The sequence below is a fragment of the Pituophis catenifer genome, unplaced genomic scaffold (genome assembly GCF_029215685.1).
Source record: "Pituophis catenifer annectens isolate HBS135680 unplaced genomic scaffold, rPitCat1.0.hap2 SCAF_6, whole genome shotgun sequence".
In the NCBI taxonomy this organism is placed as follows: Eukaryota; Metazoa; Chordata; class Lepidosauria; order Squamata; family Colubridae; genus Pituophis; species Pituophis catenifer.
Genome location: NW_027256886.1, coordinates 87,128,693 through 87,156,339, shown reverse-complemented (window position 1 = coordinate 87,156,339; position 27,647 = coordinate 87,128,693). Strand labels below are relative to the sequence as shown.

Genomic DNA, 27,647 nt, shown 5'->3' with positions numbered 1-27,647 from the left:
CAGGCTGTTTGCTGTTTGGTGCAATGAGGCAAAATTCCTGGGAGGCAGATTTGTTTTTCTTGTTTTCCTCACCAAAAAAGGTAGGTGCGTTTTATAGTCCGGAGCATCTTATACTACGAAAAATATGGTATATTCTTATTAGAAGATACGTTAAGAGGGAAAAATGAATAGGTTTACTATGTTCAATACTACAATGGTAAGAGCAGAGAATTAATATCAATGTAATGAATACTGTTGTATTTTTTTTCCCAAGCGAAATGGATCCAGGTCAGATTTAATACTTAAACACACATGGGTACAATTTCTACTCACAAACAACTACTGTAGGTAGTTCTCAACTTACGGCCACAATTGAGGCCAGAATTTCTGTTGGTAAGCGAGATATTTGTTCAGCAAGTTTTGCCCCGTTTTATGACCTTTCTTGCCAGGGTTGTTAAATGGATTGCTACAGTTATTAAGTGAATAACTCAGTTATTAAGTGAGTCACTGTTAAGTGAATTGGGTTTCCCCCATTGACTTTGCTCGTCAGAAGGTTGCAAAAGGGGATGACGTGACTCCGGGATACTTTGACCGTCATAAAAATGATCCAGTTGCCAATTATCTGAATTTTCATATATAATCATGGCAATGTTGCCATAGTCATCACTGTGGAGCATGGTCATTTGTCAATCTTCATGCCAGGTCTGTCTGTATGTATGTACGTATGTATGTATGTAAGTAAGTATGTATACCGGGGTGAAATCCAGCAGGTTCTGGAGAACTGGTAGTGGAAATTTTGAGTAGTTCGGAGAACCAGCAAATACCACCTCTGGCTGGTCCCAGAGTGTGCTGGGAATGGAAATTTTGCAGTACCCTTCCCTCAGGAGTGGGGAGGGAATGGGGATTTTGCAGTATCCTTCCCCTGCCATGCCCACCAAGCCACGCCCACCAAGCCACACCATGCCCACCAAGCCATGTCCACAGAACTGGTAGTAAAAAAATTTGAATTTCACCTCTGTTGTATACATATATAGGAAGTGTTTATAATCAGACCTGGCATGAAGATTGTCAAATTTTCTGCCTCTTTTGTTATACACAAAACAGGGTTTTGTTTATAACATTTTCATGACTTCTGTTATCGTCATACTTTATCCCTTTCCATTCAGTTCTTCTCATTTGACCCTGGCCACCTTCAGAGAATTTTTTTTAAAGAAAATTGGGCTTGCTTTGCTTTCAAATCCTTAACATTGGTGGAATTATAGTGAAAAACAAACAAAATGAATGTTTTATTTACATATGGGAGCAATAGAAACAGCCTTCTGCAGCCATATTGGCTGGATACCTTTGTAGGGTATCTGGTATCTATCCCAAAGGTGCTTTCCAAAAGGCACACCTTCTGTTCAGAACTGAAGAAGCTTCTTGGATGAGAAGCAAAATGGTTTCAATGAAAACACACACACACACCCCAAAAAACAAAAAGTCCAGTTGCCTTTTGGGACAGATATGCCCTGGATGATTAAGAATCTCTGTAGACATTTGAGTGTGCTATATTTTAATTTTTTCTTTCCACTCCGAAAGCTATTTTTCAATCCCCAGGGATTGATTACTGAAAACAGTCTGCAACCAATGAGTTGTCATAAAATATCTGGGGACACTGTGAACATTCTACATTCAGACAAAGAGAATGGGAGCAGGTTAATCTGCTTTCTAAATATACAGTGTGAGACAATGTTTTTTTTCAGCTGAAAAACATCGTGTTACGGGAAGGCCTCGGGGAAGGCTCAGGTTTACTGGATATTATTTTCAAGTAATAGGTGTTTTGGTGGGATTTTTCTACAGAATAGTCTGAAACAATCACACATAGATTTCTCTGGGTGATTTTGCTGCAAAACTGTAACCCAGATGCAGGTGTTTACACTGCTAAGTGGCACATGTAAATGCTCCATCTACCTATCTGCTGATCCATATTCCAGGGGGGGGGGGGGGGGAAATGCCTAAGTAAAAATAATTCAATGTCTAGAAAATAATGCTATTATCCAAATGGACAATGTAGCTTAAAGGAACAATTCAAGTCCTTTTGGTTGGGGCATATGCGATTTAGATCCCAATTCAAAATAAATAACTGTATTTTTTGGAGTATAAGATGCACCTTTTTCCCCCCTAAAAGGGGGTGAAAATTTAGGTGCGTCTTATACACCAAATGTAGCCCCACCCACCCACTGGCCCCCACTCTTTGGCCTCTGCCTCCCAGCAAACAAAACAGTTCCTTTCAGCTTCAGCACAGCCTAATTAGCACAAGTTGATTGGATCGGCCTCCCGACTCTCAGCTGATTTGCTCTCAGCTGTTTTGCGCAGGGCTCTGCTGCTTGCTGCAAAGAGGTAAATTGCTGGAGCAGATTTTTTTTTTCCTTGTGCTAATCAAGCTATGCTGAAAATGAAAATGAAAGTTAAACAGGCTGTTTGCTGTTTGCTGCAAGGAGGCAAAATTGCTCAGAGGCAGAGACAGAGGGAGATTCCTTTTTCTTCTTTTCCTCACCAAAAAAGGTAGGTGCGTCTTATACTCCGAAAAATACAGTATATTGGGAGCAAGTCCCAGGAAATTTAAATAGAGCTGAGTTATAACTAAGTTTTTGCTTTAATTTGGGTCTCAAGCTTCAAGCTGCAGAGTTGAATGATTTATCATCTCACAAACAACCTTAAATGTGGATGTAAATGCCATTTACGGGTGGTCCTAGACTTATAATAGTTCATTTAGTGACTGTGCAAAGTTACGAGGATGCTGAAAAAGAAGTGACTTGTGACTGTTTTTCACACTTATAACCGTCGCAGCATCCCCACAGTCATGTGTTCAAAATTCAGACGCTTGGCAACTGACTCGTATTTATGACGGTGGCAGTGTCCGGGGGTCATTTGATCCCCTTTTGCGACCTACTGGCAAGTAATGTCCATGAGGAAGCCAGATTCACTTAAAAGCCATTCTACTAATTTAACAAATGCAGTGATTCACTTGACAATCTGTTGGTTGTTAAGTGTTGTTTGTTAAGAAAGGTTGTAAAATGGGGCAAAATTCATTTAACAACTGTCTCACTTTTAGAAACAGACATTTTGGGCTCAACGGCGATCATAAGTCGAGGACTACCTGTACAGAGAAACACCAGCAAACACTTAACAATAATGTCAAGCTCAACTGGTTTTTTTCCTGAGATAAAGATTCCTTTAATCAATTAATTTTTATTAGGGTCACAGACCAGCAAATGGTACAGATTCCTTTGCTCCTATTCACAAAGCATTTTTTAAAATTTTAAGCATTTTTAAATGCTTAAAATTTTTAAAACAAATTTAAAAATAAATAAATAAAAGCAGAAAGACTTAGTATAAATGAGCTGAAAAAAGAACTCCTCCTCTGTGGCCAACTCGTCACAGCCAACTTGCTACAGGACGACTCACTGTGGCCAACTCACTGCAGGATGCTGTGAGACAATTCAACAATTCAATTTAATTACAGTAGTGGCCAAAATTGTGGAAACCTTGTGGGGAAAAGTGTATTTTCTAAAACTAACTAATAACACTACTTTTTTTTGGAGTAGTACCATAAAATTATATATCAATGGAAAGATAATTGAATCAATAATGTACTGCAATAACTTTTAGGAAGGATTTGCTATTAGAATAGCAGTTACAGTATAAAGAAGAAAAGTGAAACACGTAGAAAAAACAAAAATTATCAACATAGAAAAAATGAGATATACAGAAATTATCACCACATCAATTAATCCTTAGTTGGGTAACCTTTAGCATGAATTACGGCCTTACAACCTCTTCCCACAGAGTGAACCAAGTCTTTGAGTTCTGCAGCTGTTCTAATGTGAAACCAAGATTGAATGATTGCTTCTATTAACTGGGTTTTATTGCTGGGTTGCTTCTGACTAATAAGTTTCTTTAGTTGGCTCCATAGATTTTCAATTGGATGAAGGCCTGGGCTATTCCCAGGCCACTCCAGCAGTGGAATAGGATTACTTTGAAACTCCAAAAAATAAAAAGTCGTGTTATTAGCCATCAAACCTCAAAAATACACTTTCCCCAAAAGGTTTCCACAATTTTGGCCACTACTGTATTTTTGTCTTTCACATTTCATTTTGCCCCTCCTTTGGCATCTTTTATTTAATGATTCTATTCCACCAGTCCTTTGATATTGGTGCAACTCTTGTTCCATGAAGAGTTGGCCTGCAGAGAGCTGGCTGTGGCAAGTTAGCCACGGTGAGTTGGCTGCAGCGAGTTGTCCTAGATCCGTGATGGCGAACCTATGGAACGCATGCAAAAAGGTTAGCCATATCCTAGATCCTCTTCAAAAAGCATTGTGGCACACCTTGAACAAGAAGTTAACTTTTGTGTGATGCAATACACTTTCATGTCAGAAAAGATCATTTGAACCAGGGTTGTCAAACTCACGGCCCGCAGGCCGGATGCGTCACACGCTGGCCATGCCCGGTTTAGCACCGTTTGACACCCCTGATTTTAAACCCTAAAATCACTGGGGGAAGGATTGGCCAGGATCCTTTTTCAAGCTCCCATATCTACCTGCTGAGATGGATTAGGAATGGGCACGGGGGTTAGTTTATGCCTGAAGGCGGGAGCAGATTTGGGCCTTGGCCTTTTGATTTCAGGCTCTTCCACTCTTTGAAAGCCAACGTCCTCTTCACAGGATTTTCTCGAGGGCAAATGTCCAGGATCTACCCCCTCTTCCCTGTAGTAATGTCCTGAAGGTCTACCTCGCCCCTTGAGAAGACAAGAGTCTGGCTTCAGTTCGATGGAAAGCGGGGGCTGGACTGCAGCTGGACTAGGAGGGGGGGAGCCCATCGTCACGGTAGACTCCGAGGCAGAACTGGCCTGCTGTTTGTGTTTAAATTTAATAGAATCGCTTCTGGTCGGAGGCGTTGGAGGAGTGGAGATGGCTTCTGGTTTTGAAGTTTGGGCTGACAATCCCAACATTGGATTGGGAGACAGATAATCCATTTTGGGAGGCGTCAGAGGTCTTTTGAAAGTGTCCGGGTCAAAGATGGATTTTCTTTGTTTGGGCTTTTTGTACACTGAGAATTTTTCCGTTTCTGCCGGAGCTATGTTGACCACGACTTTGGGCCACGTGCCACCACTGTGCTTCCCACCTGGTCCTTTGTCTAACGCGCTCTCCAGAACAATGCAGTCCGCAACTGTGGGATCAAAAGAAAGCCTTTGGTTGTCTAAATTTACTATCCCATAACTTGGGTCTCCATACCCGTCTGGACCAAAGGATTCGAGGCTGTGTTCCGAATTACTGTGGCACTCATGGGCCGTGTTCCGGTGGGAGTCACTATGTAAAACACTACTGGAGAACGGTTTCAGACTGCAGTACAAACCGTTCTCTTGATCGCTCTGGTCCTTCTTGACATCCATTATGTTTGGGTTGAAAATATCCGTTTGGGTCGAACTGTTGTGCTTTAAGTTTCTTTTATTTTGAACTTGTACTTCGGATGTGTGAACCCGGCCATTGGAGATCTTCTCCGAATCCTTAAGGTTTTCAAATATGTTCTGCCCACTCCAAGAGGAACTTGAGCTCTGAGGATAAACCTAGGTGGAGAAGAAACAACACGAGTATATATGTATGTGCATGTCTGCTGGTTCTTTTAAGTCATGCTGAATAATATTCCACAGTTTGTAAAATATTATGGACTAAATTTGAACATATGAGAATGGACGATATATTAATCCCCCATGGCAAAGAGAAGCAGAGATGGCTAAATGGATTCTTTTATCCAAATAAGACATTATATTTAATTTTGACTTTATTTTGAAATTGCTTCCAGATTTTGGTGTTTGCAATGGTGGGGGGAGAGGGGGGGAATGAAACTTTGATTCTGTTTTTGTAAACTAGACGGGCTTATTTTTATAGAAATGGCTTGTACATACTGTTGTGTAAAGACAAAAAGTAGTGGTTGTAATATTGTTACCTTCTACTGTGCTAAAGAAAGTCAGAAGTCTGTGCCTTTTTCTTTTTTTCCCTCCTGTTACACTACCCTGTTTCCCCAAAAATAAGACCCAGCTGGAAAATAAGTCCTAGCATGATTTTTCAGGATGCTCATAATATAAGCCCTACCCCCCAAAATAAGCCCCAGTTAAGTTTGTCAGCCAGATGGATGCATTTAGTACCGTATTTCCCCCCAAATAAGATCTAACCAGAAAATAAGCCCTAATGTGTCTTTTGGAGCAAAAATTAATATAAGACCCGGTCTTATTTTTGGGGAAACATGGGTATATCCCTTCTTCCCCCCACCTTTCTTCTTACTTTTCCATATTTTTTTTCCTTGTATTTTATACTTTGATAAACTAATAAAAAGTTAAATCGTGAGATGAAACGACGTCAGCAGGAAATTAGCAAGCTACTGCTACAGAATTTATAGATATGGTTGTACGATAAAGCAGTACCAAACTTACATATTAATCTACCAAGCTGTGGGTATGCTGCACTAAAATACATTAATATTTTGTACCTTTATACTGTTACCAGAAAAGCTGAATTCTGACAATCATATAAAATACATTGATTTTTGGAATTTATTCTGTCATTTGTATTATTTTTTATTAATTATGGGATGGGGAAAAAAACGCTAACATAGATTCCTTACCCTAAGCCTTCTAGAAGTGTTGGGCTAAAACTTGTAAAATCCCATAGAGTATATACATTTAAAATAAACACAGAGAAGTGGAATTCACTACTCTAAGATCTATGAATAGCCAAAATTTTGATGGCTTTAGAGCAGGGGTGTCAAACTCAAGGCCCGGGGGACGGATCCGGCCCACGGGGTGCTTAGATCTGGCCTGCAGGGCCGCTCTGGAAACAGCAAAGGACTGGCCTGTGGTACCTCTGCCAGCAAAAACGGAGCTTGGGAAGCTCCATGCGGTCCTCCCAAGCTCCATTTTCCCTGGCAGAGGGTTGCAGGAGGCCGCCGTAACCGAAAAAAGAGCTCAGGAGCCTGTTTTCGCTGGCAGATCTCTTGGGCCATCATAGGTGCCCCTGACATGAGTGATGTTGAGCTGGCCATGCCTGCCCACGCCCACGACCACGCCCACGACCACGCCCACCCTGCCCTGCCCAAGGTAAAACACAACCTTAATGCGGCCCTCAATGAAATCTAGTTTGACACTGTTATGTGTCTGGTATGTCATTATTGTCTTCCGAAGAAGAAACGGGGATTGTGCATGGTGGAATATAAGAAGACCACTACAAAAGTGGTTGATACAATGATTGGAATCCTCTCCTATTAAATAAATATTATTCACCGACAAAAGACTATGCACTCTTTATTCCCGCTCACCTTCATCAACGAAAGCGTAAGGGACTCCCTGCAGTTTCGCAGAAGAGCTTCACATTCGGTCAGTGACTTATTATCTAGTGCAATGCCGTTTATCTGCAGGAAAAGGAAGAGTATCAAGCATGCAACCGTCAAGAAAATACTAGAATATTCACTGTATTCAATATTGGTCTTCCAGGTTCACTTTCCACCCCCAGTTCTTCGAAAGAAGATTTTCTAGTCTATTCCTTTATTAGCGCTTGGACAGGTAATTCTACTTTGGGCAACCAAGGGAACTATTACACACAACGACAGCAATGATTTGCATCAAATTTCAGTATTAGAATAGTAAGGCAAGCGAGAGCAATTTTCTGAGCTAGAATGTCGGGCATGAAAGACCAGGTCCACACAGGAAGGTACACTTAAAACTGATTTATTTCTTAACAGATTATGCACAGGAATCTTTTCAGCTGTTAGCATCTGCTTGGAGTTAGAAAAGAGTCAATGGAATTCACATTGTGGCTACGTAGAGATTCTAGGACCCATGATGACACCTAGAGCCATATATGTGGGCACACAAGCGTTGCCCTAGCTTAGCTCCAGCGCACATGTGCATGCCGGCCAGCTGATTTCCAAGCCTTCTGGGCCCACCAGAAGTCGGGAAACGGGCTGTTTCCGGCCTCCGGGGGGGGTGGGGAAGGCCATTTTAACCCTCCCGACTCCTAGAAAGCCTCTGGAACCTGGGGAGGGCGAAAAAACGGGCCTTCCGGTCCCACTGGAAGTTGGGAAACAGGCCATTTCCAGCCTCTGGAGGGCCTCCGACGGGGTGGGGAAGGCCGTTTTTGCCCTCCCCAGGCTCCAAGAAAGCCTCTGGAGCCTGGGAAGGGCGAAAAATGGGCCTACCGTGTCATTGCATGCCAAAAGCGTGGGGAGTGGGGGGGGTTGCGTGCACATGCGCAATGAATTATGGGTGTGGGCACACACGCGACACCCCCCCCCGCTCCCCCCACTTTTGGCATGCGACGGCAAAAAGGTTAGCCGTCACTGTTCTAGGCTGATTCCTCTTTTAACTCCGCCTCCAGGTTCTGCCACTCCTTTCCCCTACACACACGTGTTTTGGAAGGAGAGGAACAAAACAGGCAAGACCTGCAAATAGGTTCAGACCATGCCTTGTATATGGAAAGGGCCAGGATGCCTAGCTAGGTGGCTCAGTGGCTAAAACACTGAGCTCATCGATCAGAAAGGTCAACAGTTCGGCAGTTCGAATCCCTAGTATAGGCTTCCTGCGTGAGTAGGGGCTTGGACTAGATGACCTCCAAGGTCCCTTCCAACTCAGTTACTGTTCTTTTCTCACTCCTCTCCTTTTTTCCGCTAAACCTATTTAGTCCTGCAGTTTTTCTACAGAGAGCCCTTGATTTACAAACAGCTATTTAGCGATCCTTAAAAATGACAACTGACCCGAAAAATAGGACTTACCACCTGAATCAGAAGTTCTGATGGTTAGGCCCCTTCCATGGTCATGCGACTCCACTTTGGGTGTCTGGAAACCCGGCCACATTTATAGCTGTTTGCAACATGTTTTATGACTGTTTTTCCAAAAATCAACAGCTATTTCCAGTTTTTGGCAAAACTATGCCCATAGCAAGCCATCATGACTGCAGCATTTACCAAGTAACTTACAACCAGTATGTTTGCTTACCAACCACTTAATACTTAGCAGGTAACTTTAGAAGAAATTATTTCTGCTTCTGGCCAAATAGCCTTCGCCTCTCGTCTGATCTGAATTTCTACTCTGAAAAGATTACTGAAAAGTAACTTACAGCAATGATCCTATCTCCCACAGTGAGGGATCCATCCTTGGCAGCTGGACTGCCACTTGTTACGGTGGCGACAAAGATTCCATTTTCCAGACCAATTCCACTATCTGTAATGAAGAAGCCAAGGTGAATTTTTAGCAATCCTCTCACACAAAGCTTACTGGCATGCCCAATCAGTCTTTGCTATAGCCATGTTTGAAGGATGAGAGTGTGTGTGATTGTTTCATACCTGCTTCCTTGCAAAACCAAGCCTGAACTGGTTGAACCAGCCTCAGTCACCCAAATCTATTCAGCATTCAGTATACATTTTCAGAATTCTGAAGATTTAAAACGTTTTCTTTATAGCAATAGCACTTAGACTTATATGCCGCTTCACAGTGCTTTACAGCCCCCTCTAAGTGGTTTACAGAGTTGGCCTCTTGCCCCCAACCATCTGAGTCCTCATTTTACTGACCTCAAAAGGATGGAAGGCTGAGTCAATAGCAATAGCACTTAGATTTATATACTGCTTCATTGTTCTTTTACAGTCCTCGGTAAGCGGTTTACGAAGTCAGCATCTTGCCCCCAACAATCTGGGTCCTCATTTTACCAACCTTGGAAGGATGGAAGGTTGAGTCAACCCTGAGCTGGTCAGGATTGAACTGCTGGCAGTGAGCAGTGAGTTAGCCTGCAGTACTGTATTTTAACCACTGTGCCACCTCGGATCTTACAGAAATGAACTGGTTATTTCTCTTCTAATTTAACCAGTACAGTCCCTTTGGTATGTATCTCTCATTTGAGCAGCTGATCTACCTTGTTTCTACGTTACCCATAGGTGAAATCTTTGATGTAAGGCTACAATGGTAACTCCTGAAAACACATAATTTTGTTTTGAGTTCTCAACATCTGACAGCAGTTGGGTAACTTTGGGAACTAAGCAAAGCCTGGTTTGGTCAGGATTTGGATGGAAAAACTCCAAGAAACGTCAGGGATCAGGCTAAATTGGGAAGGTTTTTTTAAAAAAAAAATTATCCAGAATGATACCCTATTACTACCAAAAAAAAAAATACTGTATACATTGAAATCCATGAATCCAACTAAAGAATTGAGTTTGACTGACAGCAGACTTTACCTTCTAATTTAGGAAAGTCGGTATCCGAAGAGCTACTGCACATAGTGATACCACCACGGCTGTTGCAAAAATGAAATCTGATGTTTTCGATCACTAATACACAGTAGAAAACATCTTCCATAACAGGCATTTCAGCCTGAAACCAGGAAAGCATGCCAACGTACTTATTCACTTTGGTAGCAAATCCATGAAGAATGCAGTGGAAATATTGACTGGATCTCTGCATATTTGTTAGCTGACAGCATCTATAAACAACCACTGACTCTGAAGCAGCACGACGGCCTCACCTTTATGGCCTGAAAGGTTGATGTGCAGCGGAGTTACCACTTTCCCTCCTAAGGACTTTCTTCGGCGGACCAGCATATTGATAATTCCTCCGCCATTAAGGACTGCTTTTATTACTTGCTTTCTGTCTTTGTTGGTGAGGTCCACGTCATTTATCTTCAGGAGCCAATCATTCACCCTGATTAATTAGAGCAAAATGCATGACCTTCGACATGACCAAGTTACCTCAAACATACTTTTGTTAAAAGGTCACGCAGCTTAGTTCAGAATCCACAATCGTTGTGCGCTCATTCACTCTTAACCTTCTCATTTTAGAATATCTGTTTCTTAAGCCTTTCTTTTTAACTGCACCCTGGTGTTTCTCCAAATAAGTCCGAATTTCATATTCCTACCCAGCGGTGGGATTCAAATAATTTAACAACCGGTTCTCTGAGCTAATGACCGGCTGGATGGGTGTGGCCATGGCCAGGGGGTGTGACAGGCAGCACTCGGCCTCCTGTACCCCCCTGGGAGCAAAAACAGGCCGTGGGGGGGGATGCACCACCCCCGCACCCTGTTTTGGGCCTAGGTGGCTTTCCTGCACTTACCTGGGAGCCAAAATGGGGCACGTGGGGATTCCTGGAAAGGGCGGGGTGGGAAGGGGCGGGGCCAGCCAGCAATTTAACTACCAGCCCGAACCGGCTGAATCCCATCATTGTCCCTACCACAAAATGAGCAGAATCATGCCATGATATACAGTCATTCTCTTTCAACAAACATTTCTCCCTTGCAAGATTCAACAGACCGCCCATCATCTTCGTCCAACATTGGCACATCTTAAAATTTCTCCATTCATTTTGCCATCTTTGGCAATCAAGACGCAACAAAACATTTTAGCTATTCAATTTCTTTTGGACATTGAAAGATAAGTACGGCTTCATATTTATGTGCAAATGTAACCGCCAGCTACCCTTGCGGTTCTTCATGAATTTATTTACATATGAAGAGATTCACATATTGATAATGATAAGTTATAACGACAAGCGATTATTATAATTTATCATTATTCTCTTGCTTTTCATGTACACCGAGAGCTTCCTCACCGGAGACAAATTCTTTGTGTGTCTACTCACACTTGGCCAAAATAAAAGTATTCCATTCAAATAAAGTATTCAATTCAACTCAAAGGTTTGGACTAACTACCCACAGTATACCTTAATCGCCCATCTGCAATACTTCCTTTATCGACTTTGGTAACAAAAATTCCACAGTCTCCAGGAAGGTAAGGTTCGTTCACTCCTTCGGCCACGTCAAAACCAAGGGCCTTCAAATCCATGTCCTCCTAAAAGATACGAATGCAACACACATCAGCTGTAGTGATTTTATACTAAAGACATGTCAGCACATATGAGATATTGCTTTCCATCCTATCTCTGTTTGCTGGAAAGTTCCAAGGAACAGAGCTCTATTGCCAACCTGTGACCGTGGACTTCAACTTACCCTGTCTTTCTCAAATTCTACTACTTCTGTTTCCCACTCCATTGAATCTGTATCAATAGCGGAATCGTGGGAACTATGCGCCATCAGCTGTCGAAACCTTGCCTCTTTTTCCAACTGATTCTCCATCTTCTCTCTGCGGAAAGTTGAACATCACAATCAAGATTAAGGGACATCTTATTCTTTCTCACCCTTACATGCTCTGGATGACAGGATGAACGTCCCGATTTCAATGCTGGATCCCTTGCATTCTGATTTAATGTCATCCCGATCGCTGTTTAATAGACAGGTGATTTCCACCACCACCACTCCCCAAAAATGCTACCCTGAAAGAAATCTGCTAAGTGGGCAAAGAAGGAATCTCTCCTAGCCCATTTAGATTGGAGTGTTGTGGTTTATTTGCCTTCCAATTCAAAGTTAGTCCTACAGACAGATCTACTGTATTTTTCGGAGTATAAGACCAGGGGTGGGTTCTAAATTTTTTTTACTACTGGTTCTGTGGGCGTGGCTTATTTTGTGGGTGTGGCTTGGAGGTCATGTGACTAGGTGGGCGTGGCTAGCTGGTCAGAGTCATTTCTCGAAGGTCCTCGCACTTACGACCCGACTCATTTGTTTGCTTTTAACACTAATCAGCTGTACACACTGATCAGCTGTAGGACGGCCCTTTGAAGCCCCGTGGCAAGAGTTTAAACAGTTTTTTTCCCTCTAGTCATCAGCTGGGACTCAGGAGGCAGCAATAGATTGGGGGTGGGACCAAATAAAAGGTAAGAATAACGTGGGGGGGTGGGGGTGGGAGGGCGGGGGGGAACCGGTTCGGTGACATTATATTGTCACCGTTACCGGCTCGGCCAAACCGGACCCAACCGGGAGGAACCCACCACTGTATAAGACGCACCGGAGTATAAGATGCACCGGAGTATAAGACACAGCTTAGTTTTTTGGGAAGAAAAGAGCCTTGGTGGCGTAGCAGACTAAAGCACTGTTAAGTAACACCAGCTGCCTGCAATTACTGCAAGTTCAAATCTCAACAGGCTCAAGGTTGACTCAGCCTTCCATTCTTTCGAGGTAGGTAAAATGAGAAGCCGGTTTGTGGGAGCAATAAGCTGACTTTGTATAAAAAAGAACACCGCTTGGGGGGGGGTGGCGAAAGCCCTACTAAGCAGGTATATAGAAAAGTATGAAGGCTATTGCTTAACGCATTGTAAGCCGCCCTGAGTCTCCGGAAAAGGGCGGCATATAAATCGAACCAATAAATAAAATAAATAAATAAGGGGGGAAAAAACTGCCTACCAGGTATTCATCTGGCTAGCGTCCTTAGTATGGTCAGCTTCAGCACATTAATTTGCTGGTTTTTATCCCCTGCTTGGGGATAAAAAAACAGCTTCTAAAGCACAACTGATCTTTGGAGAGAGAAGCAATGAGAAAAGCAGGCAAACCACAGAGATCGCTTCACTCACTAGCGCCTCATTAGGGCTGGAAAAAAACTTCACAGCTGAGTCGGAGGGAGCAAGCAAAGGAGGGAAAGGGCGAACACTAGCTAGCGCCTCGTTAGGGCTGAAAAAAAGCTTTGAAAAAGCTACATTCGGAGTATAAGACACACCCAAATTTTCAGCCTCTTTTAGGAGGGAAAAAAGTGCATTTTATACTCCGAAAAAATACGGTATTCTTTCCTTCTTTCCCACATTTTGTGGGTTTACGGGTTTTAATACATGTTTTTTTTATCCATAACAAATTACATATGCATATTACAAAAGTATGTGGTTCTCTCTCTCTCTCTCTCTCTCCCCCATTCCCTCCCTCTCTCCATCTATCATTCACACACTCACAATGCGTGAAATTATTGCACTTGAAATTAAACAATACAGATAGTCCTTGACTTACAACCATTTTTTAAATGTCGATGGAGATTCTCCGTTCATTCAGTCCCAAAGGTGCTTTTTTCAAGAGGCAGCTGGACTTTCTGGTTTTTCCTTGAAGACATTTCGCTCCTCATACAAGAAGCTTCTTCAGCTCAAAGAAGCTTCAAAGAAAAACCAGAAAGTCCAGTTGCCACTTGAAAAAGCACCTTTGGGACAACCATTTGTTTAGTGACCAAGGTTACAGTGGCAGTGAAAAAAAATTACTTCTGACCATTTTTCACACTTAAGACTGTTGCAGCATCCCCATGGACACATGATCAAAATTTGGGCACTTGGCAACTGACTCATATTTATATTGATTTCATTGTCCCAGGTTCACTTAACCACGGAGGAGCCGTGGTGGCGCAGTGGTTAGAATGCAGCATTGCAGGTTAACTCTGCCCACTGCTAGCAGTTCAGCAGTTCGATCCTGAGTGGCTCAAGGTTGACTCAACCTTTTGTCCTTCTGAGGTCAGTAAAATGAGGACCCAGATTGTTGGAGGCAAGAGGCTGACTCTGTAAAGCACTGTGAAGCAGTATGTAAGTATAAGGGCTATTGATAGTGCTATTTGTAACCATCCCAGCTGGATTCTGACAAGCCAAGTCAGTGGGAAAGCCGGATTCATTTAACAACCGTATGACTAACAACAACTGAAGTGATTCACTGAAACAACTGTGGCAAGAAAAGTTGTAAAATGGGGCAAAGCTCATTCAATGACTCTCATTTAGTAACAGAGTAGTTGGGCTCAATTGTGGTAGTAAGTTTAGAGCTACCTGTATTTACCATACTTTTCTGAGTATAAAACACGCTCCCCCCCCCAAAAAAAATAGAGAGTAGAAATGTTGATGTGTCTTATAGACCGAATACGGCCATTTTTGGCCTCCCAAACATCCTCCCCCATCCGCGCGCGTCCCTTTTTTGCAAAAATGGAATGCACAGAGGGTTTGGGAAGCCTCCAGAGTGTCAGTGGCATATTAGGCCAGAAGCTTCAATGCTGCCACAGAGTGCTCCTGGGGTTCGGGAGGCCAAAAACGGGTCCGTTTTTCTCAAAAAAGGACTATTTTTTTTGCAAAAAAAGGGATGCCCAGAGGGTTTGGGAGGCCTGCACAGTGCTCCTGGGGGCCAGGGAAGGCAAAAACCGGATGCGTGGAGGCCAAAAACTTTTTTTTTTTTCGTTTTCCTCTTCAAAATCTTGGTGCGTCTTATACTCCGGTGTGTCTTATAGTCCAAAAAATACGGCACATACTATTAAACATCCTGTCCTATTCCAAGTGTTGCTGCGGGAAAGAAAGACCCGACATAAGAGCATGCAAAGAGTTTTTCTATAACGCACTTCAGTTCCTTCAATTCACGTCCGGCATCGTTCTTCTGCTTCCTCATGTCATCCAGATTACGAAGAGCCTCCGCCAAGTCACTCACGGCTCGGTCTCTTTCCCGCCTGAGGTTATCGCACAAAGTCCTTCAAAGAAATCAAAACAGGGTTTCAGGGTTACACAGGAGTCCCCACAAGCCTCCATTCCCACTAGGATAGAATTCAGACTTACAACCATTCTTTTAGTGACCGCTCAAAGTGATAACAGCACTGAAAAAAGGAATTTAGGGCCTCTTTTCACAGTTTATGACTTTTGCAGAATCCTCCCCCGATCAAAATTCAGACCCTTGGCAACTGATTCATATTTATGACGGTCGCAGTGCCCCGGGGTCACGTGATCTTCTGATAAGCAAAGTGAACCAGGAGGGTGTGACTAACTTATCAACTCTGGTGATTCACTTGACAACGGAGACAAGAAAGGTCATAAAAACGGGACAAAGCTCGCTTAACAAATGTCTCACTTAACAACAGAAGTGTTGGGCTCAATTGGCCCTAACATCAAAAACATCATCAAGAAAAGCACAACAAAGAATGTTCTTTCTGCGCCAACTCAGAAAGCTCAAACTGCCCAAAGAGCTGCTGATCCAGTTCTACAGAGGAATTATTGAGTCTGTCATTTGCACTTCCATAACTGTCTGGTTTGGCTCTGCAACCCAACAAGACAGACACAGACTTCAGAGGATAATTAGAACTGCAGAAAAAATAATGGCTGCCAACCTGCCTTCCATTGAGGACCTGTATACTGCACGAGTCAAAAAAAGGGCTGTGAAAATATTTACAGACCCCTCACATCCTGGACATAAATTGTTTCAACTTCTACCCTCAAAACGACGCTATAGAGCACTGCATATCAGAACAACTAGACACAAGGACAATTTTTTCCCGAATGCCATCATTCTGCTAAACAAATAATTCCCTCAAAACTGTCAAATTATTTACAAGACTGTATTACTATTCTTCTTCTCCTCCTTCCTAGTACCGATCTCTTCCCACTTATGGCTATAACCTTGTTGCTTGTATCTTTACAATTTATATTGTTTTAATTTGTTTCCTAGTATGATTTGATTGCTTATTAGTAACCTATGACTAAGTGTTGTATCTTATGATTCTTGATGAATGTATTTTATTTTTCTTTATGTACACTGACAGCGTATGCACCAAAGACAAATTCCTTGTGTGTCCAATCACACTTGGCCAATAAAGAATTATATTCTAAAAATAAATAAATAAATAAATTGTGGTCATAAATCACGAAAACTGTTTCCTCCCACCCGTGGTTTCAAAAGTGCAGATCTAGTCTTCCTGCATAGTTAAAACCCCTTTTTGCGACACGTGTATGGTGGGCGTACCTTATGCTCTCTCGCTCCGAAACGATTTTATCCCGTTCCTGGAATGCCCAGTCTCGCCTGCATTTGGCTACTTCTGCCTCCTGTGTGGCTTCTTTTAACTCCTGTGACATGGCCTCGTACTGCTTCCGAAGCATTTCTATTTCTTTGTTCGCTCTTTCTATATCCAAAGTGGCCGAATCTTGGATCTAAGAAAGTAGAAAAAGGGATTCTGTTTACAGAATCAGAAGCAACATGGCGTACAAAGCAGAGGACGAGAGGACTCAAGCTGGAATTTATTTATTTGTTTGTTTGTTTGTTTTAAAAAAAGAAAGACATTAAAAACATTCTGACGACATTGTTTAAAAATATTTGAAGTTTTGGGTTTGTTTCAATAGAACCCCAAAAGATACCCTACAATCCATTCTGTTGTTACTTCCTTGGCTTTGCTTTGCTTGCAAATGCATTTAACATTAGGTTTTTTTAAATAAATAAATAAATAATTGTGCTTGGCATTTGTACAATTTGCAATTATTATGGCCAAGGATTTCATTCCCACCCACCCACCCTTAATTAGTAAGGCTGCATTCTGCAAACAGATTAAATCTCGATTGGTAATGTTGATCCTCTGAAGACCTCAATATTATTTTTATGCATTTGTTTAAATTATGTACAACTATTCAGTGAAGTTAAAAAAAAAAAACCAGAGAAATTGAAAAATACCAAGTGTCAGGCCTGGAAGCCATCTTTTACACTGGGCCTTAGGTCTGCCACATGCTGTGGGAAACAGGGAGGGGGGATTGTATGGAGCCGGGGTGATATATATAGTCATAACAACATTCTTTTCTCAGAGAGTCAAGGACATCTTGCCCTGCACCTGGACGGATGGAACTGGGAGGCATCTCCAGTTGGGACGGTGCTTTGGACCATGTGATGGACATGTGGGTGCTGGGCAGGGACTTGGACTTTCTGTTGGGTGGGGAAAACCTGGAAGCTTTCAGATTCGGGTTTTCCCAGATGTGCCAATATGACATCTCTAATAAAATGGAACTTTGAGGAACTTCAAGCCTCGGAGTTTTCTTTCATTGGGGGTGTTACTTGGAACCCTGACATTAAGCAGGTTCAACACATTTGGAAATTATAAGAAATCAAGAAAAAAAAAAACCCAAACCACTAGATAATGCTCAGAAAATTCCTTATGTATTCCGAAAAAGGTTAAAATGCCAGTATCAAAAGAGAGAGGAATCCTGATCGGATGCCAGTGATAAAACTCTGATTAACAAAGGAATACGAGCATACTGATCTGGAGCCAATTAATTAATGGAATTAAAAGTTAGAGTTAATCCAGCGCCTCCTGCTGGGGAGGGAGGGTAAATGATAACAAGGCTATGATTAACATCAGGAAAATGACATAACATAGATATTTGCATCCAGACACCATGATGCCATGAAAAACCTGGGCCATTGTGCGATCTTGAGCTTGGTGTCATCATTTTGACATTATCCAAGACTGTTACAGATGCCAGGGAATAGATCAATGTACAGATAGTTCTCGACTTACAACCATTCATTTAGTGACCGTTCGAAATTGCAACAGCACTGAAAAAAAATTGACTTATGACCGTTTTTCATACTTACGACCTTTGCAAGCATCCCCAGGATCACGTGATCAAAGTCCAGATGCTTGGCCAACTGACTCACGTTTATGACGGTTGCAGAGTCCCAGGGTCATGGGATCCCCTTTGGCGACGAGGAAGCCAGATTCACTTAAACAACCATGTTACTAGCTTAAGGACTGCAGTGATTCACTTAACAACCGTAGCCCGAAAAGTCGTAAAAATGGGGCAAAACTCAACTTTAACAAATGCTTCACTTAGCAGCATAAATTTTGGGCTCAACTGTAACTCAAGGGTTACCTATACTAACTTCACTTCACTACTGTGGCAAGAAAGGTGGTTAAAATGGGGGGGGGAATTGCACTTAAGAGCCGTCTTGCTTAGTAGTGGAAATCTGGAGCTTAATTATGGTCATAAGTCAAGGACTACCTGTGCCTTTGGGGCAGTTTTTCTGCAGCAATCGGTTGTCTAGTATGGTTGAGCAATTCACAATTGTCAGCAATTTTGGGCTCAATCGTAGTCATAAACCAGTTCACGATTCCGATATAAATTAAATGCGTATTACCCACTGATGGCCATAGAAAAAGGGAACCTCCAAGGGAAGAGAATCCCAACATTGCAATTTTTAAAAGATTAACATTGTTACCTGGCGAGCTTGATAGTATTCTCTTAATAGATGGTCTCTCTGGATGATGGCTTCCGTTCTCTCCTTCCTGGCTACATCCCTCTCTTCCTTCACTGTCTCAATATCCTTACACACCTGGTCCAGCTCCTTCTGGGCCTCTGCCTTGTCCTTCACTTCGTGGCAGTATTTTTCTAAGAGCTCGTTCCTTTCACAGATGGCTCGGTCTCGTTCCACCAGAGCGGAATTCAGCTCCTAAAATGGAAGCAACCCTTGGTAGTGTCAGGCCATCTTTTGCATTAGGCCTTCAGGCCTGCCACGTTTACTACTGTGGGAAACAGGGAAGGGGGATTGTATGGAGCATTTGTACAATTATTATTATTATTATTATTTATTGGTTAATCTTTAGTGAGATTCACAGCCTTTGAGGCTGGTTAATAGCTCAGCAGCTCGAGTCCTAACCAAGGACCTAGGAACTGTTAAGGTATCGTCGGAGGATGTAAGCTGTTCCGAGTAAGGTGGTTTTTTGTAGAGTCAAAATGTTCAAGTCCGGCAAATTTAGAATTTCTAAATAGCGGGGTAGCCCTTTGGGTATTGCTCCGAGGGCTCCAATTACAATCGGGACAACACATGATTTCTTTTTCCACAGTCGCTCAACTTCAATTTGTAAGTCCCGGTACTTTGTGATTTTTTCTTGCTGCTTATCTTCAATTCGTGCATCACCAGGTATTGCAATTATTATTATTATTATTATTATTATTATTATTATTATTATTATTATTATTATTATTATTATTATTATTGCCAAGGATTTCATTCCCCCTCCCCCTTAATTAGTAAGGCTGTATTTTGCAAACAGATTAAATGTGACCTGCAAACAGATTAAATGTGGTAATGTGATCCTCTGAAAACTGCAATATTATGCTTATGCATTTGTTTAAATTATGTACAACTATTCAGTGAAGTTGCTTTAAAAAAAAACAACACAGAGAAATTGAAAAATACCAAGTGTCAAGCTTGGAAGCCATCTTTTGCATTGGGCCTTCAGGTCTGCCACATTTCCTACCCCGGGGGGGGGGATTGTATGAAGCATGGGTGATATATAGTCATAATAACATTCCTTTCTCTGAGAGTCAAGGACATCTTGCCCTGCACCTGGAGGGCTGGAACTGGGAAGTATCTCCAGTTGGGACGGTGCTTGATTGGACCATGTGATGGACATGTGGGTGCTTGAACTTTTCTTTGGGTGGGGAAAGCCTGGAAACTTTCATATTCGGGTTTTCCCAGATGTGCCGATATGACACCTCTAATAAAATGGAACTTTGAGGAAACTCAAGCCTCGGAGTTTTCTTTCGTTGGGGATGTTACTTGGAACCCTGACAGGTAGGTTGGTCAAGTGCGGAAGGAAACTCTCTCGTGTTGATGTACGCACGTTGAACGTGGGGTTGATCAAAAGACAGCGATGGAGAAACTTTTAGACACTGAGTGCCCAAACTGCGCGCGCGCATGCCCAAACTGAAAGGTGCGCATGAGTGAGAATGCATGCATGCACAGACGGAGGGAGGGAGGGAGGGAGGGAGGGAGGAAGGAAGGAAGGAAGGAAGGAAGGAAGGAAGGAAGGAAGGAAGGAAGGAAGGAAGAGAGAGAGAGAGAGAGAGAGAAGAAAGAAAGAAAGAAAGAAAGAAAGAAAGAAAGAAAGAAAGAAAGAAAGAAAGAAAGAAAGAAAGAAAGAGGAACTAACTAACTGATGATATAATGGAGGAATGATCGAACCAAGTCATTCATCCCAAATCAAATTAGAATTTCTTACCAACCTTTTTGTAAAATAGATTCACCATTAATCTTTTATATATTCTTGTTAAAATATCTCTCTTTTAATTCCTTGCACTGAATATATTTATCTGGGTACTTAAAGAGGGGTGAAGTGGGATAAAAAAAATGAGATAAGAAAATATTGTTTCCAGAGCTTTTTTATATCTCTGTTTTAGGTACATATTTGTGGCAATAAATGTTGACCATAATGTCAATGGGAAATGGTATTATTTTAAATAATAGAGTTTATTTGCATCCATTGGACATTATCTTAACATCCAACAACTTGCATTAATTCTTTTAACTGAAAAGCACCCAAATGTCATTGCCAATTTCTTATGCTAAATCTTTTTCTTAAGCTAAATCTTACACCATGCTTTTTATGTAAACCTAGGCTTTCTAAAAATATATAATTATCTATAAATTAAAACTTATGTATTCGTTATCAATGGGACCTGTAGTCTATGAAGTGAAAATAGATGATAAGAAGTAATTTTGACCGCAGCTGCTTTACTAAGTAATAAGAGCTTAAACTGTTGCTATGACAAGTTCTATTTTAATCTAACGCATATTAAAGAGGATCATAATTATGTTTCTTCAAGTGTTGTCAATCCTCTGAAACAATTACTCCTAAACATCTAAATCTACTTAAATTAATATGAAATCTGATAGCTTTTTGAAGATAAATCTATGATTAAGCTAACAGAAAACAATGTATCTGGCTTAAGTTTTTAATCTGCTATTGTAGGGAATCTCTTCATAACACTTAAAGTTTCTTTTAAATCTATTTTCAACTCAAGCACTTGGTTAGTATAGGAATTTCACTGTCATAGCATTAACTATTGATTTGCAAAATTTTAAAAGGCCCTCTTTTCAGACAGCTACAGGGAAGATAAGTATCTAGGTATACGGAAATCCAGTGATATCCATTCATAGCTCTACTGGTAATTAGACAACAGCCTTTTGAATATCAGGAGATGTAAATCTAACTCGTGTTTGTAGCCTTTTCAAAGGCATCTGGCTGGCCAATATGGAAACAGAATGCCTGTTATTCTGTTCTGTTATTATATATAACAGAACTGAGCTAAACTTGCGGGGGGGGGGGGGGCGAATGTTATATTTAAACCCCAGAAGATGGCAGCATCTGGCTGATCTTGATGACTAAGCTCAAAAGTTAAGCAAGATCACACCCAATAAGTACAGTACTTTGATGTGAGATCCTATAGACTAGACTAGGCACTTATTAAAAAAAATAAATCCTGGCGCAACCATTAATTTATTTATTTGTATTCGTCTTTATTAATTTTTACAAATAACTCAAGGCGGAGAATATATGCAACACACCTGCACTTTTTACACAACTTCCTCCTATTTTCCCCAAAACAACAAACCTATGAGGCAAGTTGGGCTGAGAGAGAGAGAGAGAGAGAGAGAGAGAGGGAGGGAGGGAGGGAGGGAGGGAGAGAGAGAGAGGGAGAGAGAGAGAGAAACTGGCCCCAAATCACCCAGTCAGTTTTCATGGCTAAAGGGACTAGAATTCACCGTCTCCTGGTGATTGGCCCAAAGTCACCCAGGTGGTTTTCATGGTTTAGGTGGCCCTAGAATTCACAGTCATGGTAACCAGCTCCTTGAAATGTCAAGCAGGTATCTACATTAGAACTTCATCTATGGCCCGTTTTTATGTATAGATAATTGTTTGGTGGGCCATTGGGTTGAACATTCCTCAAAGGTAAAGGTTCCCCTCGCACATATGTGCTAGTTGTTCCCGACTCTAGGGGCTGGTGCTTATCTCTGTTTCAAAGCCAAAGAGCCAGCGCTGTCCGAAGACGTCTCGGTGGTCATGTGGCCGGCATGACTAAATGCCAAAGGCGCACGGAACACTGTTACCTTCCCACCAAAGGTGGTCCTTATTTTTCTACTTGCATTATTTACGTGCTTTCGAACTGCTGGTTGGCAGAAGCTGGGACCAGTAACGGGAGCTCACCCTGTTATGCGGCACTAGGGATTCAAACCGCTGAACTGCTGACCTTTCTGATCGACAAACTTAGCGTCTTAGCCACTGAGCCACCGCGTCCCCTCAAAAGGGACTAGCTAAAAGGAACTAGCAACCTCAAAAGGAACTAGCTAACCTAGTGAAACGAGATCCTAATAGCTCCCTCAAATGAGCTGGTCTGGTCACCTTGCAAGTATTCCTTGCTCAAATTCATTGAGCGACGGGCAAACAATTGAATAGGCTCCTTGCTCAAGCAAAATCCACGGATAGGATTGCACCAGACAATAACAAAAACAGAGTGATTTGACTTCTTTCAACCCGCAAAATCATCTTTCTTCTGATTCCATACCTGTCTTAATGCTTCCATTTCCTCACTGGCCACTTTTTTCTCTGACGACGTGTTTTTCAGTTTCGATTCTGCCAGCTCCAGCTCCGTTTGAAGTTTATCTACCTCTTTGATCACTTGATCCCTCTCGCTCATGATGAGGCGATACTCGCTGAAAACCGAGTCCCGCTCTTCCTTGTACTTCTCGGCATCCTTGGCGGCCTTCAGCTGCACCGTTTTATACCTCGTGGCTTCTGACTGCAGCCGTTCCATCTCTCTCTGCAGCTCCTTGTTCTGGGCCGTAGCTTTGGTCAGTTCTTGTTGTATGGTCTCAAATCTGAAAAAAAAATAGCCAGGGGGATCGTTTGCAGGACAGGAAATGGGTTTTAAAGTCTTTTTTTCCACTTAGGAGCCAGAATACAAACCGTTTAAAACGATCATAGTAGAAGCAACGTGGCCCACTGCTCTCTGCTTTCCTCAGATATGATTAGTAAGCGGAGTTAAACTTTAACGCCAATAAAAAGTGAGCGGATGTGAGGAGTTGAGCTGTGTCTTAGTTTATCTTTTAAAGTGCCTTTTTTTAAAAAAAAAAATCAGCCTCACTTCCACCTCTTCAGAGGCAGACCGGGAATGAGGGGAGACGACATGGATAGAATCAAAATCGTGTGAAGTATTAGTTATCGCTTTATAAAGCCTTAGTAAGACCACATACCTGCATCCAGTTTTGGTCCCCACATTACACAAAGAGAGGTTGAGACTTTGGAAAAAGTGCAGAGAAGAGCAACTAAGATAATTAAAGGTCTGGAGACTAAAACATATGAAGCACCATTGCAGGAATTGGGCATGGCCAGTGTAGAAGCAATAAGGACTGGGGAGGGAGGGCATGATAACAATATTCTAATATTTGAGGGGCTGCCACAAAGAGGAGAGGGTCAACTTATTTTCTAAAACACCAGAGGGCAAGAGAAGAAACAATGGATGGAAACTAATCAAGGAGAGAAACAATTTGGAATTAAGGATGAACTTCCTAACAGTGAGAACAGTTACAGAAGTTGTAGGTGCTTCATTACTGGAGGTTTTTGAAGACGAAACTGGACACCCACTTGTCTGGAATGGTCTATGGCAAGGGTCTCCAACCTTGGTAGCTTTAAGCCTTGTGGGCTTCCAGAATGGGAATTGAAGTCCACAAGTCTTAAAGTTGCCAAGGTTGGAGACCCCTGGTCTAGGATCTCCTGCTTGAACAGGGGGCTGGATTAGAAGACCTGCAAGGTCCCTTCCAACTCTATTCTGATTCTGGATGTAAGGACCAGAAGTGGGTTTCAGCAGGTTCTGACCAGTTCTGGAGAACTGGTAGCGGAAATTTTGAGTAGTTCGGAGAACCGGTAATAAAAGTTCTGACTGGCCCCGCCCCCATCTATTCTCTGCCTCCCAAGTCCCAGATGATTGGGAGGAAATGGGAATTTTGCAGTAACCTTTCTCTGAATTGGGGAGGGAATGGAGATTTTACAGTATCTTTCCCCTGCCACACCCACCAAGCCACGCCCACAGAACCGGTAGTAAAAAAATTTGAAACCCACCACTGGTAAGGAAAGTCCACCCTTGTGGACTTTTCACCTCAAAACCTGTATCCATGTACCCACACAGACTCACACTTTAAATGTCAACGGACAAACAAGCAGAAAACCGACAAGGTCGGTTCCGTTTGGCCTTAGAGAGACCGTGAGCACCATCAAGGAAGTTCCAAAGAGAGAATTGAGTGAAGATGCTTCTACTGAAGACGCACGGAGTTAGGAAACCCCCATTTGATTTTCACCTTCTCAGAGAAGTGGAACATTGCTGCTGAAAATGGACCGCCGTGTCCCTCTGCTTCATCAACATGTCCATCTGTTTCTGGAGACGTTTGTTTTCTTCTTCCGTTTGCTCTAACCGGCTCAGATCACTGTTGTGACTGGCTATTTTTTCATTGTACCGCTTTCTTAGTGCATCGTAGTCCTTCTTCACGACTTCAAGCTTATCCATCGCTGTATCGTAGAGTTTGTTCAAGATTTCCGATGACCCATTCTGCTTCATAACCTACATGAGGGAAAAAACACTTTTAACAAAGCTTTAGAGGAAAAAGTGAGACAGGTCTTGGTCTCATTTTAAGCCCAGGAAAGCCCAGTGAGCTTTTACTTATAGATATATACCCTGTTTCCCCCAAAATAAGACATCCCCTGATAATAAGCCCAATCGGGCTTTTGAGCGCATGGCAATAAGGTCAAATGCTTATTTCAGGGTTCAGAAAAATATAAGACAGGGTCTTATTTTTGGGGAGAAACAGTATATATTTAAATAAGGAATAGTGTGTTGGCCTAGAGGTGGAGCTCTCGCCTCACAATCAAGAGGCTGTGAATTCGATCCTAGATAGAAGCAGATATTTTTCTCTCTGGGCACACTGAGATTATATCTGCAGAATAAAACTCTACATTGGCGACAGGAAGGGCATCCGGCCATTAAAACACTCTACTAGCTCCATTCAGTTGTTCAGACTCCACCCCGCAAGGGATTATGGTCGTTAAAAGATGATATACAGTCAGGTCCAGAAATATTGGGACATCGACACAATTCTAACATCTTTGGCTCTATACACCATCACAATGGAGTTGGAATGAAACAAACACAATGTGCGTTAACTGCAGACTGTCAGCTTTAATTTGAGGGTATGTACATCCAACTCAGGTGGACGGTGTAGGACTTACAGCAGTTTGTATATGTGCCTCCCACTTGTTAAGGGACCAAAAGTAATGGGACAATTGGCTTCTCAGCTGTTCCATGGCCAGGTGTGTGATATTCCCTCATTACCCCAATTACAATGTGCAGATAAAAGGCCCAGAGTTCATTTCAAGTGTGCTATTTGCATTTGGAATCTGTTGCTGTCAACTTTCAAGATGAGATCCAAAGAGCTGTCACTATCAGTGAAGCAAGCCATCATTAGGCTGAAGAAACAAAACAAACCCATCAGAGAGATAGCAAGAACATTAGGCATGGCCAAAACAACTGTTTGAAACATTCTCAAAAAGAAGGAATGCACCGGTGAGCTCAGCAACACCAAAAGACCTGGGAGACCATGGAAAACAAGTGTGGTGGATGACCGAAGAATTCTTTCCCTGGTGAAGAAAACACCCTTCACAACAGTTGGCCAGATCAAGAACACTCTCCAGGAGGTAGGTGTATGTGTGTCAAAGTCAACAATCAAGAGAAGACTTCACCAGAGTGAATACAGAGGGTTCACCACAAGATGTAAACCATTGGTGAGCTTCAAAAACAGGAAGGCCAGATTAGAGTTTGCCAAACAACGTCTAACAAAGCCTTCACAGTTCTGGAACAAGATCCTATGGACAGATGAGACCAAGATCAACTTGTACCAGAGTGATGGGAAGAGAAGAGTATGGAGAAGGAAAGGAATTGCTCATGATCCTAAGCATACCACCTCATCAGTGAAGCATGGTGGTGGTAGTGTCATGGCATGGGCATGTATGGCTGCCAATGGAACTGGTTCTCTTGTATTTATTGATGATGTGACTGCTGACAAAAGCAGCAGGATGAATTCTGAAGTGTTTTGGGCAATATTATCTGCTCACATTCAGCCAAATGCTGCAGAACTCATTGGATGGAACTTCACAGTGCAGATGGACAATGACCCAAAGCATACTGCAAAAGCAATCAAAGAGTTTTTGAAGGGACAGAAGTGGAATGTTATGCAATGGCCAAGTCATTCACCTGACCTGAATCCCATTGAGCATGCATTTCACTTGCTGAAGACAAAACTGAAGGGAAAATGCCCCAAGAACAAGCAGGAACTGAAGACAGTTGCAGTAGAGACCTGGCAGAGCATCATCAGGGATGAAACCCAGCGTCTGGTGATGTCTATGCGTTCCAGACTTCAGGCTGTGATTGACTGCAAAGGATTTGCAACAAAGTATTAAGAAGGGAAAGTTTGATTTATGATTATTATTCTGTCCCATTACTTTTGGTCCCTTAACAAGTGGGAGGCACATATGCAAACTGCTGTAAGTCCTACACCGTTCACCTGAGTTGGATGTACATACCCTCAAATTAAAGCTGACAGTCTGCAGTTAATGCACATTGTGTTTGTTTCATTCCAACTCCATTGTGGTGGTGTATAGAGCCAAAGATGTTAGAATTGTGTCGATGTCCCAATATTTCTGGACCTGACTGTATATATTTAAATACATACTTTACTTAAAGTATGGAGTTAATTTTCAGGGCTTCCAAAGAATAATAATCATGTTTTTCATCACTTAGGGGACATCACATCTTGCAGACTAAAGGGAATTTTAGCTTAGCTTTAGATTCAAATTTCATAGGCTACTACTTTCTGCTGAAGCCATGAGTAGCCCTCTCCTCAACAGACCAATAGCATTTAGACTTATATACTGCTTCACAGTGCTTTTACTGCTCTCTCTAAGCAGTTTACCGAGTCAACCTTTTGTCCCCAAAGAATCTGGATCCTCATTTTACCGACCTCATAAGGATGGAAGGCTGAGTCAACCTTGAACCAGTCAGGATCGAACTCCTGGCAGTGGGCAGAGTCAGCCTGCAATACTGCATTCTAACCAAGGACCAAGTTGTAACACAAGTTTATACACGAGGCAAAATTAGACCAAAATTGGACCAAGCCTGATGGTGT

General features: G+C 42.2%; 1 protein-coding gene across 1 annotated transcript in view; it reads right to left on the bottom strand.

Moving 5' to 3' along the window:
* DLG5 (discs large MAGUK scaffold protein 5) overlaps nucleotides 1-27,647 on the bottom strand; it is a 145,485-nt gene that overhangs the window by 53,805 nt on the left and 64,033 nt on the right. Inside the window, exons 6-16 of the mRNA XM_070946450.1 lie at nucleotides 24,771-25,030; nucleotides 22,982-23,294; nucleotides 18,852-19,082; nucleotides 16,614-16,798; nucleotides 15,226-15,351; nucleotides 11,997-12,129; nucleotides 11,711-11,838; nucleotides 10,520-10,695; nucleotides 9,125-9,228; nucleotides 7,329-7,421; nucleotides 4,558-5,583 (exon numbers count right to left, since the gene is read on the bottom strand). Coding sequence (XP_070802551.1) covers nucleotides 4,558-5,583; nucleotides 7,329-7,421; nucleotides 9,125-9,228; nucleotides 10,520-10,695; nucleotides 11,711-11,838; nucleotides 11,997-12,129; nucleotides 15,226-15,351; nucleotides 16,614-16,798; nucleotides 18,852-19,082; nucleotides 22,982-23,294; nucleotides 24,771-25,030 — 2,775 coding nt within the window. The remainder of the gene's footprint in view (nucleotides 1-4,557; nucleotides 5,584-7,328; nucleotides 7,422-9,124; nucleotides 9,229-10,519; nucleotides 10,696-11,710; nucleotides 11,839-11,996; nucleotides 12,130-15,225; nucleotides 15,352-16,613; nucleotides 16,799-18,851; nucleotides 19,083-22,981; nucleotides 23,295-24,770; nucleotides 25,031-27,647) is intronic.